We start from the raw sequence: 15,447 nt of genomic DNA, 5'->3' as shown, positions 1-15,447 counted from the left end.
GGAAAACTGAATTCATGATTTTGTAGACCAGATCTTTAATTGTGTTGCAAAAAATTATAGGTTTCATAGTTCTTGTTGAAAGATTTCAGCCAGGGAGGTCGTCGTCATTTCAAATTCATAATTTTTCTACTCCAGAATGTAACCTAATTAATAAAATGCATATATGAGACTCATCGACAAGTTTGTGTATGGGTTATATGCTACTCAGGTGACAATTAAGGCCAATTGACCTCTTGTTATAGAATATCGTCAATTAAATAAAAAAATTGTAATAGTAAACTTTTATACTTTTCTAAATTATAAGACAAAACAATAAATAATGTAAAGTATTTGTTTACATGTTAACATATGGAACATTTTATTGACAGCATACAGATAACAACATCGCACACGTAACATAAAAACAAATCGATAATGCAGGGAACATTGTTAGTTTATGATGTCTACCTGACAATTGTAATATACGTAAGGAAATATACGTTAGCCTGTTATGGGGAAATGAGGAATTTATATCGAGTAAAAAATGTATTTGGGAGATATGGAAAAAGTGTTTTTAAACAGTTAAATGTTTGATTACACGATTGATAAGTTTATACCGAGTTGTTCTGCACTGTTATTAACATTTACTAACATTCTATTTAAAAGCACACTTGCATGGTTTAAAACGTTTTTAAAGCTATGGTTTAAAAAGTTCACTCGCACTGTTTATAAACTTTATATCACTGACATGTTCAAAGCCAACCCCGTTTTCCGTTTAATAAAGGTATTGGTAAGTGACAGAGACAATCTCAATTAAGTTTGCATTTCCAAACACTCACTTCCAAAAATAAATTTTTAAATTGAATGATTTCATGAAAAAAAATTGAATATATATTAAAAAACAATTCACATATGTTATACCTGTATACATGCATTGATATGTAAATGTTTATATCTTGAAATATACACTGGATTACATGTATATATATTCAATAGTAATATATTGATACGGATGTTTATCAAGACGTTTTAGATAAGTCAATCTCAATAGTAGGCAAAATCATCTATATCAAAATGGGATTGCTATATAATGTAGACTGCATGCTCAAATGTTCTAATCGACAAAATGTTGTTACTAATTTAAGACAACAGACGTTAGGCAAAATCTTTATTTGGTATTTAACTTTTTTTTTCTTTTTTATGGTTTTTTTTTAATAATTAGAAATGTCTGCAATTCACGTGTTTTACATCACGATAGAAAAGACAGACCCAAGATTTTAAAAAAAGTATAAAAATACGAGATGTTTATTAGTGCGAAGTGATGAATGTACTTCTGAATTAATTACTTCTGTAATGCACACATTTATGGTATAAGTTTTAAAAAAAGCACTTAGCAGAATACTTGTGTTTTAACCGATGTTCATATCCTTAACAAGAGTAATACCTCAGTTGTGTAATGCTTAAGAAGTAGAAATAGGTCATCCAAGTACAACCAGCACATTGTTGTCAGTAGCATCCTTTGTCACTTAAAAAACAAACTACTTCGTCACTCAAGAAATAAAACATCAGTAATGCTTAACGGGTTTTATTGTTTTAATTTCCATTTCATCAAAATCAAATTTAAAAAAATCAAATATCGTTAAATATTAGTCATAGAACATTCTTCATTGATATTTTTTTAAAAAAAGACTGGGTCGTTTTCTTTTCCTCGATTGTATCCGAGCCCCATATGATCAAAATCCACATACAATGAAAATTAATAATAATAGTCGTGCATTATAGGTCGGGTCTGAGTCACCGACAAACTACAGATTAAACCATGCATTATGTCCAAAGTATTTAAAATAAATATTTTAAATTTCTTTAATTTTTGTGCAATTTTGTGTACGCTGTCGTAACTCGCCTGCGAAGTTTCCTTGTCGGCTATGCAGCTTTTGGTTAACAATTTCGAAATACTAAACCTTGAAATGAACGTCACAATTGCCATAACATTGTATGAAATTTAAATCGATTACTGATAGTTACCGGCTTCGATTACAGCTCACCATTGATAAAATACTTTGTAACTCTTACATGGTAAAAATTATAGTTGTTGACTGGGGTCGAGGGCAACGGTTGATCTGTCGGAACAGCTCGCAAACTGTTGCCACAGGTTGACAGATCAACTTTTGCCCGAGACAGTCACAACTCTTTTGTTATACCCCTTCTTATCAATAACACGTTTTTGACGGGGTTTTTTCTTATATAGTTATATAGTAACTGTTTTACAGGGGTATAAAAATGTCCAAAAGGACTACATTTAATCAATGCTTAAAGTTTTGAAAATATAAGTAACAATGTTCAATATATTAAGAATTTAACTGTTTTAAAACACAATGTTAAAGCAGAGGAAAGTTTAACTAATTTTCCTATTATTGTGTATTATTGATTAATTTTTTTTTTTAAATTGTGTGTAGTGATATAGTCGCACAAGTTACGTTTCTGGTTGTCTTGTTATCGTATCATCTAACATATTTTGATTGTATATCGGGCATATTATCAGATTATTGGCTGCCGCAAAACATGAAATCAATGTATTTTGCAGATCGCTGACGTGTTTAACAAAAGCAATATACGTGCCTGGAAAAATGAACAAAACTAAAAATCACAGGGTGAATCTTTGCCATGCAGTTTACTAAGCGCTAACTGAAAAGTCTAGAAAGCTGAATGAATGGCATAAAATAATATACCTTTTAGTAACCTTACAGTCAAATGTTATACCTTTTAGTAACCTCACAGTCAGATGGCATTTAACTGATTGACACACCTTCATCATATGAATATTTATTGTCCCTTGTTTTTATCATTTCTGTCTAACATTGTCTTGGCATTGCTTGCAATTGATCAGGAACGTTTTTTGTTATATTACAAAATGTACACAACTACATGTAGGATAGAACAGGATGATTGATACATTATGCAAATGTCTATTAAGTTTTATTATTTCAGAAAAAAAATGTAGATGCAATGGATATAATTTACGATTTTAACTAAATTCATTAGGCTTAAAAATTGTCAGAAATGTAGCCCAGGAAATTACCTGAATACCACATGAATATATATGTGCCATTTTTTTTACTTATATGAATCTACCAGACGATTCTTGCTCAGATGCTTCAGCCTTTCTGGCCAATTATTTTACTTAATATATTAACAAATCAACAAATTATATAAAATTATGAAATATCTAATTTTCCGAACATTAAGTCAACGTAAGAACAGACAGCCGGATGAACAGAAAGACAGACAGACAGACAGACAGACAGACAAACAGACAGACAGACAGACAAACATAATGGACGGATGGACACTGGACACACAGTAATAAGGAAACATCTCTAGCGTGTTGAGATTCGGTTTGCTAAATCAGGCGTATAATTGATATACATGTAAATTGTATACTGTCTATGTCCACATTTACCATTATATTCAATTTTTTCTATATTTTACTTTAACCGCACAAGTTTTATAGAATATCAATTATTTGCCTTGTGTTTATTCGTGCTCTTGTGTTTATTGTTTCCTATTCATAATTTGTTTTATTTTCTTTTTTCACGGCACTACATATTTTTACCCCCCCCTTTTTAATTACGGCATCTTTTTCAATCTTTCTTATTTTTATTTGTTTTGAAAAAGCGAGTTAATACTTAAAAACAATCTGGTGTAATCTATTTTTTTAAGGAAAATTCCAGCTTTTTTACTGCACACATAAACTAAAACTATATATTTACACTTTCTACTGCCTATTTCTGTGATAACAAAACGAATCAATTTTGAAACCTAAAACCAAATGATATCATAAAAGATGAATGACATAAAATGAACGTATCTTTAAGCATAACCGAAAAACGGTACTGGCTGTGCCGCGTAGTAATACATAGCATGTGCTACATGACAAAATACAGGCTTTGATTTATGTTGTTTTAAATGTAAATATTGGAAATAATTTAATAATATAATGAGGTGATAAGTTCCGTCGGAGCGTGGTAAAATCTACCATAAAGCCCTTCGTAGTAAATATACGTTTAACGTAAAACTATCAATCGTTTCACTGCTACTGCTTAGTGAAGACAAATGAAAGACAATTTTGTTTTTGTTTCCGTAAAAACAGTTAAACTGTTCAATAATGATAAACAAGTTTAATAAAGTGTCACATTTTTAAATTTTGTTCTCTAATGTATTAGCGTTAACCATCTAAGTTTTTTTTTTACCCACATTTCAACACAACTTTAAATATTGCTAATATACATGTATCTCTTAGAATTTGGTTCTTTAAATTTGTCAAAAAGTCTACGGTTATCAAAGGTTACCCTTACTAAATGCTGTAATTAAATAATAATGAAAAAAAATAATATATTGCTGTTTTTTATACAACTGTAATGAAACTGTTCATGTTTTATCGGAATTCTTAAGAATACAACTTGCCGGTTCCTTGTATTATATGTAATCAATATCCGGTAAAAGAAAAAAAACAACAACAACAGATTCTTCGGCAGCCCTATATACATGTATTGATGTTAGATATTAGTCAGTCAACCTTTAAGGATAAAACAGTAAGTTATGATTTTTTATAACACTTTTCATATCAACACAAGTCATGTAATACAACTGGCTGTACTAAAAGAAGTGTGCATGTTTATATTGATAGTGTTTTAAGAAAACTGATATAAAGTTACGTACAGCGTTTAACTGGTTGATAAAGCATAAAGTCTACGTGTATATGGCATAGAGTGTATATGTATATGGCATAGAGTGTATGTGTATATGGCATATAGTGTATGTGAATTACAGAAGATGTATTGATTACATAGCACAAAGGTATTATTTCTTGTAAAATGACATATGTTTTCTACGCTGTAGGCGAACGATTATATGGCATATTGTAAAAACTGGATTGTCCTTCTTTTATTTTGCTATGTAAATTATCATCAAAATAATTAAAACGTAAACATGTATTATTAATCTAAATCATTAGAATTTATAAAGGCAATTCATATTAAACCTGTTTTTACATGCAAACAAAAAGAATAGCATATTGACACCAATGTATTTGTAAAACAAACAGTTATCAAAAATGATGTTTGGATTAAGAATAATGTCACGTTTCTGCATGATTTGAATTTACGCTAATTGATATGGTTGCTTATAAAGAAGAAATTGTAATTTCATATTCAGTACAACTACATTACAACTACGACTACAGTTGAACATATCAAGGATAAATTGAACATTGTTTTTTAACACATCGGTAAAATTTAATATTGACAGCATACTCAATTTTTAGCAGGTTGTTTGACACTAATATAAGTTAAACATAAGAATGAGAGTTTACATTACGATGCTACTTGTATCATTATAATACTGTATATTATTGTAAATATGTTTTAATGCAGAACCACGAGGAAAACTAGCTACAGCTAATCGTTGTTATCCTGAATTAATAAACGTTATTGTTAAAGTTTCTATAAATTGAGAAGTTTAACAGTATTTACCTTTTATAATCTATACATCACTTACGTTAAAACAATTTGCATTTTTAGATACTATTTAGAATCGTTTTATCTGAATTAAACTAAAAAATACTTTTGTTGTCGAAGCATATTTGCTATAGCTAATTTGAACTAACTACTCAGTACATCTCTCTCTCTCTCTCTCTCTCTCTCTCTCTCTCTCTCTCTCTCTCTCAAACATCCTTACTGTGTGTTAACTTCATCACAATGTTATTTAACTAATTTCGATTATAAACGACACATTGGCATGTAGGCAAGCTCTCCGTTATTGATAAATTACGAGCCCGATAAATGATAAAAGATAGACTTAATTTTATTTCCTGAAACCAGAACTTAGTGTCCAAGCAATCTAGATGAAAAAAGACCCAAGAAATATTTCAAGAACGTAGCATACAACTTTGTACTTACAAACAGAAAATTGAATCATGATGGAAATGTCATCCCCTCACTCAGTTTGGAGAATATATAAGTAAAATTGAAATTAACGGAGAATTAGAAGTTTAAGGTATACTGAGCGAACCCCATCCTACACCCTCGCAAATTATGATTCCCATACCTGGCGGGCGGTTCGCGAATTTCCCAGGCTTTGTTGGTTTTTTTCTTATTTGCTTCTACAGATTTATGTTCCAATGATTCTGATTACCCCCCCCCCCCCCCCCCCGCACCTAACCTATTATAAACTTTCTTGATTTCATTTTTTTTCTTTCTTAAAGTGTCCTGGAAGTCTAATAAAAAGTTATGTTTAAAAGGTGTAGTTTAATGTATAAAATATTATTTTATTTTTTTTCCGCCGAAAAATCCTTTATAAATGAGAAATCGGCGAAAAACGGCGATCTCCCCTTTTTCACACCTTTACGACATCGAAAACAAGCTGTTTCCGGATGTGACGTCACAACACAGCTTTGGCGCTATTTTGAATGTAAACACTTTGAAGAAATACTCAGGTTTTTATCGTTAAAATGAGTGGGAAAAGCAAGGGACGTATGTGTGTAGTAGCAGGATGCAGTAAGAGGCAGACGGACGATGTATCGGTGCATTCCTTTCCCAAGGATGAACGTCAGAGGGCTGCATGGACTCGTTTTGTTAAACTCACTAGGGCTGACTGGACTGGACCATCGCAGTATACTGTGATATGTAGCGAACATTTTAATGAGGAGTGTTACGAACGGCAGCATTTTCTTATGAAGGATTTTGGCATCCCTACGAAGAAGCGATTGGTTCCTGGATCGGTCCCTTCCATTTATCCAAAGAGGAAGAGAGACGAGCTGAATGAGGCGTTCATTGCGTGTCCGAGTCCTTCCTTGCCTGTGCCAACACAGGAACGCGGGGTTCACGCAAAGCGCGCAAAACTAAGGGTAAGTTGAATAAAAACAAAATGTAATAATCAGTAAATTTTTTCCAATTTTATGCAATATTGCATTATGAGTTCGAATTTCCTCGTATATATATGTAACTAGTATTGGAGGCGAATCCAAATCGCCATTTAATACGGGATCAATAGAACCATGACTTTATACCATTTTATTTAAATAATCATGATTTCAAATGATGCTTTAAATAATTAAAATACCACAAACAAAATATTAAATTTTATGTGCATCTTTTTCAGATGTTGTCAGAACTGCTGCAAGAAAACAACACTCCATCTTCACATCATGAGATACAGCAAACTTATAATGACCAAGAAGATCCAGCTTTGGTAAATACAAATATAAAGCAGCTATCTTAGCTATCGGTTGATTTCTGAAGCTATCGGTTGATTTCTGATCTGTTAAAACATAAGTCATTAAGTGATGAGATTATCCTGCATGTTTATTATTGCTATTAATGCTACAGTGATTCTCATATTTATTATTGACTATAAAAGTTTGAAATAGTTTATAGATAAATTTAGTAACTAGCATTTTCTTTTTAGAAATAGAAATATGGCACGCTAACTTTCACATATTAATTTTATGTTTAGGAACCTGAAGAAGTTGCTACTTCCTCAATTGCATGCCAGACCCCAGCACCAGTGAAAGTTGGAACACGAAGCATGAAAATTCAAGTCGGTGCAAAGATGAAAGAAAAAGGTAAGTTGTAGGAATTCACAAATCTGTGTGTGTAAAGATATATGTGTATCTCTAGAAAGTATCATGTATTGTTGGTATTTTTAACAAAGGATTAATAGTTGTAGCAGAAAATGCATATTTTTTAATGAATTAAATGTAAACTGTAATTTGAAGTCTGTTTATCATACAATTAGCCACTTTATCTAATCTAAAATGTTAAAAAGTGATATACTAAGCATGCTGGCCATATAACTCTTAAACATTTGTGGCAATTTTTAGGCTCACAAGCTGATATGAGGCCAAGAGTTAGAAGTATAGGAGTCCAATGCAATAGCACAGATATCCCCCCCACTACCTAGACTAGACAGAGAACCAGCTAGAAATGAGCCTTTGAGCAGCAGCGAGGAATCCAGCGAGACAGACAGTGATCATGGGTCTGTCTATGAGCCATCTTCTACAGGATCTGAGGAGTCCCAAATCCAAGATGATCAGTAAGTATGCTTGGAACAATAAAAATTATATGATATATGTATTTGAAAATTTATTTCTCAATTGTTATTTTTCTGTCTAAATATTGACAAATGCTGCATATTATAATTAAAAAAAAAATGATGTTAATTACCATCATTTGCTAATCTTGTAATTAGAATTAATGTGAATTTATTTTGTGGGTTTTTTTTAGGAATGATGTACACAATCCTTTGGAAGAAACCAAATTCATCGTCTCCAAGTCCAAGCTGATGGAGCTGTTTAGTGCCTGTCGGAGATGTCATCGACATGCTGTGGATTGTGTTCAACACCTGGTTGGAACAATGGTGAAGATAGTAGCTGAATGCCAGTTTTGTGGTTTTTCATGGTAGTGGTGCAGTCAACCGTATCTTGGATCCATTCCAGCTGGAAACCTTGGACTATCTGCTGGTATTCTCTTCTCTGGTGCCCTTGCAGCCAAAGTCCTTAGGGTCCTGCAGTGCATGGGAGTAGCCACCATCACCCAGAGGACATTTTCCTCCCACCAGCCATCGATTTTGTTCCCTTCTGTGGCTAGAGTATGGGACAAGCATCAGAGGGATTACGTCAGGATGGCAGAGGAAAGAGGGGAACCACTTGTCCTCGGTGGAGATGGCAGAGCTGACTCTCCTGGACACTGTGCCAAGTACGGGTCCTACAGCACCATTGACTTAGAACAGGGCATTGTTGTGGATATTCAGCTTGTTCAGGTAATATATATATTTTTCTTATTTGATAAAAATGCCAATAATCTTTATCATGCATTTTTATTTAAGGATCTACAATTATAACCAAAACATCGTTTACCTGTTATTTGTGTGTGTGTGTTATTTTAACATAATTTTTATTACTAATTACAGAGTAATCAAGTGAAGAACAGTAATGCCATGGAGAAACGAGGACTTGAGCTTGCTGTGAGATGGCTTCAAGAACATCACTTGCAGATTGGCATCATCATTACAGATCGCCATCTTCAGATCCAAAAGTGGATAAGAGAGAACCTCCCTCAAACAACCCACTATTATGATGTGTGGCACGTAGCAAAAGGTAAGCTAGTTGCCAGAAGAGAACAATTAGTCTTAAACAACCAACAAATCCATGTTTGTATTGTATTATTACAGCTGTTCACTTCATCATTTATTTTTATTCAGGCTTAAAAAAGAAGATACTGGCAGCATCAAAGCTTAAAGAATGCGAAGACATCTCTAGATGGAACAAAAGCCTGACCAACCATTTGTACTGGGTGGCAGCTTCTACGCCAGATGGTGATGGAGATGTAATGTGGGCCAAGTGGGAATCGGTGGAGAATCACATCCATAATGTTCATGAAGGCCACAGTGATGCATTTCCAACCTGCGCCCATGAGACACTTGATGGGGACCAGAGACAAAAGAAATGGATCAAGCCAGGTAAATTAGTACACCAACCTTCATCTTTAATATTACCAGGAATAGAAACAGTTCTCATCTTGTGACTTTATCAATTTACTATAGATTTTTTGTTCATTTTTTCAGAAACGAAAGCCAGTGAAAAGCTATCAGAGATCATCTTGTCGAAACAAATGCAGGAAGATGTTCCCAAACTGTCTCCCCTGCATCAGACTTCACAGGTCGAAGCTTTCCACAGCACCATAAACCACTTTGCACCCAAGATGGTTTCCTTTTCCTATCATGGAATGTACTGTAGGTATGTAGTATTTATATACATGTAATGATATATATTTTTTAAAATTATTTATATAATGAAAATGGGGTGTTCCATAGACATCTATATTTGCTTTTCATTAGAAGCTTAAATACACTGTATTCTTATTTGTTTATTAAAGTTTATTCATTCCTAACCCATTGATTTTTAAGGTTGATGATTGCTGCCCTTCATTTTAATGAAAATTCTTCGAGACCCAGTGCCACAACCAAAGAGGGTGACTTACAATACAAGATTTCATTTCCAAAGTTCAAGCATGGGGACTACAGTGTGCGGAAGAAGAGTGTTGATCCAACTTATGGTAAGCACATTCATCTTCTGATGGATGACTTATTAGTAATCAAACAACAGTGTGTCAGGTTTATATACTTTTATTTTGACATAAATGCAAAATCAAACAGTTTATTATGTACAGTTTGTTTATATCGCCCATTTTATTTCAGGATATACATCAACCCTTATGCAGGAGACGCTATCTGCCGTAAAAGGAGCCAGTGATGAACCTGTTCCATGTTTACCAGCTGTACAGCCACCTCCATTGTGTAGCGGGTTCATCCATCCTGAAAAAGAAGATGCCATACTTCACTTCCAGTCAATATTTGCAGGCAGAGAGACAACAGTGTAGGAAATGTTGTGACTGTATATATGTTTGATTCACCATCATATACATGTATATTTGATGTGTAAACTGAAACTGTTCTAAGTCATTTTATATATATTGTTCACCCCCCCCCCCCACCCCATTGATGTTGCTCTAACCCTCCCCTTTTGTATATATGGGAACATGAAAGCAGGGTCCACGTCCCGTTCCTGGATGCATATAATCTGTTTACTTATTGTACTCAAATTTTTATGTAACTGATGCTTTCCTTGTTATTACTTATTTTTTTTAATATGTTTATTTTTGTTTTGTGTGAACATTTGTATTATGTTGCATGTTTATTTTTTTTTAAACAAACTTACTTATTCTGGGTCTTGAAACCCTCTATACTGGTTGGACTGAAAAGTCTGTTTAATCTTGGTCACTGCACATGCAGGTAGGGGAACACGGACGTTTCTTCCTAAATAGCCCCAACACCACCGAACAAGCTGGCGATAGGCTGTGTACCTATTTCTTCTGTAATAAAAAAAGCATATTTATGAGTACAAGTTGATGAAACAGCAATCAATGTGTATGAAATAAATGCTACATTTATACAACTTACTCTTCTGTGGTTGTTCTTAATTCTCCATACTGGGATCTGTACTGGTAGTATGCTGTCTCGAGTACATACTCGTCCAGACAAACTGGTCCAAACCCCGGGTGCCGAGTTATACAGGTTAACTGATGAATAGATCCCCTCTTGGCATCAATCTGTTGTACTTCTTGGCAGCAGATGCTTTCCTTTGCAGTGGGCATAGCTGTACAACAGTTGCACTTACACCTAATTGTGTGTAATAAAAAAAATAAAGTATACGGATGTGTCAAAAAAAAATTAAAAAATGCCACTATTAATGTCAGGGGAATGTGTAAATAAAACGGGCCATCAAGAACATAAATACGAGGTTTGATCAATGTTGGAGCTAAAGTTTATCAAAAAATGTTGAATAATATTGACTCTTATATTGATAAAGTTACAGATTCCTTAGTTATTATTAGGCCTAAATAAGTAGAATTTTTATAATGTACATCTGTAGTAACTTGGCGTCGATCGGTAAATTCGCCATTTTGGTTAATTGTGTAGATTTATAATATGGGTAATTAGCCGCATTTGAAACGTACTTTATTTCAAATTAATTTCATAGGTTCCAAATTGTTTCATATTATTTATAAATAAAGCTTTCACATGTCAAAAATGCCGTACCAGTCCGTATTTCCTACTCTGTCCACGATATCATCCTCGGGGTTGTCCCCTCTGGAGTCGTCCGATTCGTCGGAACTGCTTGCTTCTGGCTCAAATCTGTAAGGCTGGATGTTCTGGGGGGCGTCATGAACACTTTCTTCAAACGAACCCACCTCAAACGACATGTGGAGGTCAATATCGGACGAGGAAATACTGGAAATGCTGCTATCGCTTCTGTTGGCCATCTTTGAAAAAGCTGTGTTGTGACGTCACGCCTAATTTCTCTATTTATAGTAAAACCGGAAGTTGCGTTGATTGGTTTTGAGCAGGTGCGAAAATCAACAACTTTGACGGCGGATAACACGCTTATTAGGCCACGCATTGAAATTTTGTTTTTTACACTTTGTTTTATTTTAAAATCCGCGTAATTTAAACTCAAGTTATATTTTGACTTCCAGGACACTTTAACATAACTATTCCCGTTGATATTTCAATGATAAATTTTCATATTCAAAATTCATAACGCAAACTACAAAAGGCATTATTGCCGGTAAAATTTGAACCCAAAATTTTATAATATATCATCAAAAACAGTCAACATGTGAGCAAGGAATGTGCGTTTATCTACATTATATACTTTTGTAATCAAGTGTTCTGTCATTTCGTTGTATGTTTACAGAAAAAAAGTTCTGAATATATTTTGCTCATTTTACATTAAGTTGGTTAGTTTTGGTGAGTAATAAACGAAATAAGGGGACTTATTAGCAAGGTAATATTAATCGAAGGCTTACAATATTCTAAACAAAAATCATTTTGTAACCTATCTGATTAAGCACGTGTCTTTTCGTTTTTCTTACGCTTATAATGAAGTGACCGGTACACGTAGTTTACAAAACATACACATGTAACGTTTATATAGTAACTAATTTCAACAATCTGTTAAAATAATGCTGCATATAACTAGATATTAAAAATAATATTAAATGAGAATATTTAGAAAGAATTTCTAGTTCTAATTTACAGTGGGGTACAGTGCTAGTCAGTTCCATGTACAGTGGCGTACAGTGGGTTACAGTGCTGGTCAGTAGAAATGTACAGTGGAACAGTCAATGTACAATTATTGTCAGATATACTAAATCGATTTTCGGGAATATCAGTGCATTTTAAAAATAGTAGTGTTATTTCTCTCGCGGTATAGATAAACGGTTATCTGCATGACATTCAGAAGTTGGAGTTCTATTTACTTTTCGCTATTCACTATTCGAATAGCAAATATAATTCTGTGGTTGGTTTGCTATTCAAATAACCGTAGCAATGCTAAAAACGTATATTCAAAATTCCATATAAACTTCCTTTTTTAATCAAAAAAACAAGTTACACAGAAAAACAATATTACTTTCTGACCTGACATTAACATTGACATGATTAGCTAGCTAGACAAAAAGGTAAGACACTCATCATATTATGTTTCAATTAGGATATCTTTCAAGGGGCTAGCCTGACGAAAATAGGAAATGTCGTTCAATACAATTATAATTGGATATCTTGCAAAGGGCTGGCTTACTCCATGTATCCCATATTTGGGCCTTCATATTTGATGGGGATGGGAGCCCGGGAATGCACATTCAACGCTCAAAAGGAATTGGGTTTAGACGGCCATTAACAGATTACATTGTAGGTAGCCTGGCGTAAAAAAGGAAATTTCGTATAATTCAATTATTATGGTATTGATTCATGATTTTTTTAAGTATACACTCTCATAAATGCAGCGGTGTATGCATACAAATTGAGTAACGCGCGTTAGCTTATATACTTTTTTTTTACTTCTTGCCTTGTCTGCAAATGTGATTCATACCTTACAGCTCCTATCTTATCCTAAGGGTAAGTTAATATTAATGGAAGAGACACATTAACAGCCACAAGCGTGAACTTTGATTTTCGCTTGTGACGTTGCAGTTTACAGCGTTCAAAGCTTGTGACGTCATAATAAAACTCGTTAATTTGACCTTTGACTACTTGTTGTATTTAGAGGCATTTGAAGATCACATAATTTAATGGAAAAACACAGTAGAATGTAAATATAATGGGATATCTTTCAAGGGGCTACCTAACATCTTGTATCCCATAATTGGGCCGTCATATTTGGTTGGGATGGGGCCCCGGGAATACCCAGTCAACCCTCTAAAGTAACATGTTTTACACGGCCATTTACAGGCTTAACTAATATGTAAAATCCTTGAACAAAGTTTAACGAATATTTAAACTAATATGGGTCTTTAGTTGACTTCTGTTTATCTTTTAATACCTATACCTACACATGGTGTGTTACTTTTTAACAATTCATGTGCCATATGATGTATGATATATGATGTGAGTGTTATATAAAAATATAAAAAAGTCGACGGTTCAAACCCCTGGTGTTGCCATTTGCTGTGTGTTGTGCCCTTTGGCAAAACACATTATCTACATTTGTCTTTAAATAGTTCACAAAGATAAAATTGGATTTAGCCTGAGGCTGGAAGTTAATCTGCGATGGACTTGTGTCCCATCCAGAGGGAGTGTATGATTTCCATCCGATAAGCACCAGGGAAAAATTAACCTACATTGGTTAGATAAAAAATAAAATGATTATCAATAATGAAAATACTTACAATAAATTTGCTCGTCTCTTAACTATGGAATCCAGATAGCGACTGTAGTTCACTACCGCATCATCGCACAATCGATATTTGAGACGATAGTGCGATAGTTCGATGACGATGTTGCAATAGCGCGATGACGATGATGCGATAGCGCGACAATGCGATGTCGATTGTGCAATTGCATGATAAAACGATAGCGCGATAATACGATAGCAATAACGCGATGGAGCAATAACGATGATACGATGATGCAATAGCGATGACGCGGTCATCTATCGCGTCATCTATCGCGTCATCGTTAGTTCGTTATCACGTCATCGTGCCATTGCACCATTGCGCTATTAACTGTATTGCGTTTGTGCCATTGAAAAGAGAAAACGCGCCAGGTACTGAATATATGAACACATTTCTAAATCATTGACATATGACAGTTTAGATGCGAAACTGTTGCCTTTATTTTCACTTTCGATTTTATAATGAAAAAAAGGGGGGGGGGGGGCAGAACATGAAATCTCACTCGAAGGGAACGTGAATGATTGCCAAAAAAAATCTTAAATATTTGCATTTATAATGCAGCAAATCCTATCGTAATTTATGGGAGTCGCCCGGGATTGGAGAGGTTAGTGGGACCTACGTAAATGAAAAAAAGTGAATAAGCAACAGTACTTCAAAATCTCTTGAGATCGGCCCTTGTTATTCTAATAAATGTTTGATGTAAGTTGTAATTTGTTTTATTCCTCAAAATCTGAAACGAGTCCTGGCCAAGTCTTGCTACATGTAAACCAGTTGAATCTAATATAAAAAATCCACAAAAAAAATCCAGAAACACAACCAGTATCTGCTTCACCTTTCCTCAACAGATAGAAAAAGGAGTTTTGGAAATCATGCATATTTTAAAAAGATAAACGTCATTTTAACCAACATTGGACCCAAAAATGAACATATAATTTTTACAATCTTCATGAAACATCACTTATATCAAAAAAATATGATTCAGCTATTGTGCAAATTGTAAACATTGCATTAAGGATTTTTAGAAACTATTTTTTTTATAACAAAAATATATTTTGGTACTTTTTAAACTCTTGGGGTTCAAATTAATAAGAAACCATTACACATTAGGAGACAACCCGAAAGGTTCATCTGGCTAGTGAATAACATATTGAGGATTAAAAAAATTATGTCTTTGCTA

At 33.8% G+C, this 15,447-nt stretch overlaps 5 protein-coding genes across 5 annotated transcripts in view; 3 read left to right on the top strand and 2 right to left on the bottom strand.

Moving 5' to 3' along the window:
* LOC105337927 (immunoglobulin superfamily member 10) overlaps nt 1-15,447 on the bottom strand; it is a 298,746-nt gene that overhangs the window by 108,425 nt on the left and 174,874 nt on the right. The gene's annotated exons all lie outside the window — the stretch shown is intronic.
* The window catches only part of LOC105329042 (uncharacterized), a 144,538-nt gene that overhangs the window by 27,442 nt on the left and 101,649 nt on the right, over nt 1-15,447 (top strand). The gene's annotated exons all lie outside the window — the stretch shown is intronic.
* LOC105318305 (THAP domain-containing protein 10) lies at nt 6,365-7,941 on the top strand. Its single transcript, XM_066075215.1, has 4 exons — nt 6,365-6,883; nt 7,138-7,227; nt 7,492-7,600; nt 7,859-7,941. Exons 1-4 carry the CDS (start codon nt 6,488-6,490, stop codon nt 7,936-7,938), a joined length of 675 nt encoding a protein of 224 aa, XP_065931287.1. The 5' UTR covers nt 6,365-6,487; the 3' UTR covers nt 7,939-7,941.
* LOC117685771 (uncharacterized) lies at nt 7,942-10,477 on the top strand. The gene is made up of 8 exons (XM_066075207.1): nt 7,942-8,070; nt 8,262-8,394; nt 8,474-8,796; nt 8,947-9,133; nt 9,238-9,495; nt 9,601-9,772; nt 9,943-10,091; nt 10,234-10,477. The coding sequence occupies exons 2-8, from the start codon at nt 8,346-8,348 to the stop codon at nt 10,413-10,415; spliced, it is 1,320 nt and encodes a 439-aa protein (XP_065931279.1). The 5' UTR covers nt 7,942-8,070; nt 8,262-8,345; the 3' UTR covers nt 10,416-10,477.
* On the bottom strand, nt 10,574-12,078 carry LOC117688588 (uncharacterized). Its single transcript, XM_066075220.1, has 3 exons — nt 11,635-12,078; nt 10,996-11,214; nt 10,574-10,907 (listed from the first exon to the last, which is right to left on the bottom strand). The coding sequence occupies exons 1-3, from the start codon at nt 11,856-11,858 to the stop codon at nt 10,754-10,756; spliced, it is 597 nt and encodes a 198-aa protein (XP_065931292.1). The 5' UTR covers nt 11,859-12,078; the 3' UTR covers nt 10,574-10,753.

This window comes from Magallana gigas, chromosome 1 (assembly GCF_963853765.1).
Source record: "Magallana gigas chromosome 1, xbMagGiga1.1, whole genome shotgun sequence".
Classification (NCBI taxonomy): domain Eukaryota; kingdom Metazoa; phylum Mollusca; class Bivalvia; order Ostreida; family Ostreidae; genus Magallana; species Magallana gigas.
This window is presented reverse-complemented; position numbering and strand designations above follow the sequence as displayed.

Excerpts from the sequence above, each read along its gene's own strand:
- LOC105318305 (XM_066075215.1), top strand. The coding sequence starts at position 6,488 with ATGAGTGGGAAAAGCAAGGGACGTATGTGTGTAGTAGCAGGATGCAGT. Across the intron at positions 7,228-7,491 it reads ACCAAGAAGATCCAGCTTTG|GAACCTGAAGAAGTTGCTAC; the intron begins GTAAATACAAAT and ends TTTTATGTTTAG. Across the intron at positions 7,601-7,858 it reads TGCAAAGATGAAAGAAAAAG|GCTCACAAGCTGATATGAGG; the intron begins GTAAGTTGTAGG and ends GGCAATTTTTAG.
- LOC117685771 (XM_066075207.1), top strand. The coding sequence starts at position 8,346 with ATGTCATCGACATGCTGTGGATTGTGTTCAACACCTGGTTGGAACAAT. Across the intron at positions 8,797-8,946 it reads TGGATATTCAGCTTGTTCAG|AGTAATCAAGTGAAGAACAG; the intron begins GTAATATATATA and ends TACTAATTACAG. Across the intron at positions 10,092-10,233 it reads GAGTGTTGATCCAACTTATG|GATATACATCAACCCTTATG; the intron begins GTAAGCACATTC and ends ATTTTATTTCAG.
- LOC117688588 (XM_066075220.1), bottom strand. The coding sequence starts at position 11,858 with ATGGCCAACAGAAGCGATAGCAGCATTTCCAGTATTTCCTCGTCCGAT. Across the intron at positions 11,215-11,634 it reads AGAGTAGGAAATACGGACTG|GTGTAAGTGCAACTGTTGTA; the intron begins GTACGGCATTTT and ends ACACACAATTAG. Across the intron at positions 10,908-10,995 it reads TTAAGAACAACCACAGAAGA|AAGAAATAGGTACACAGCCT; the intron begins GTAAGTTGTATA and ends TTTTTATTACAG.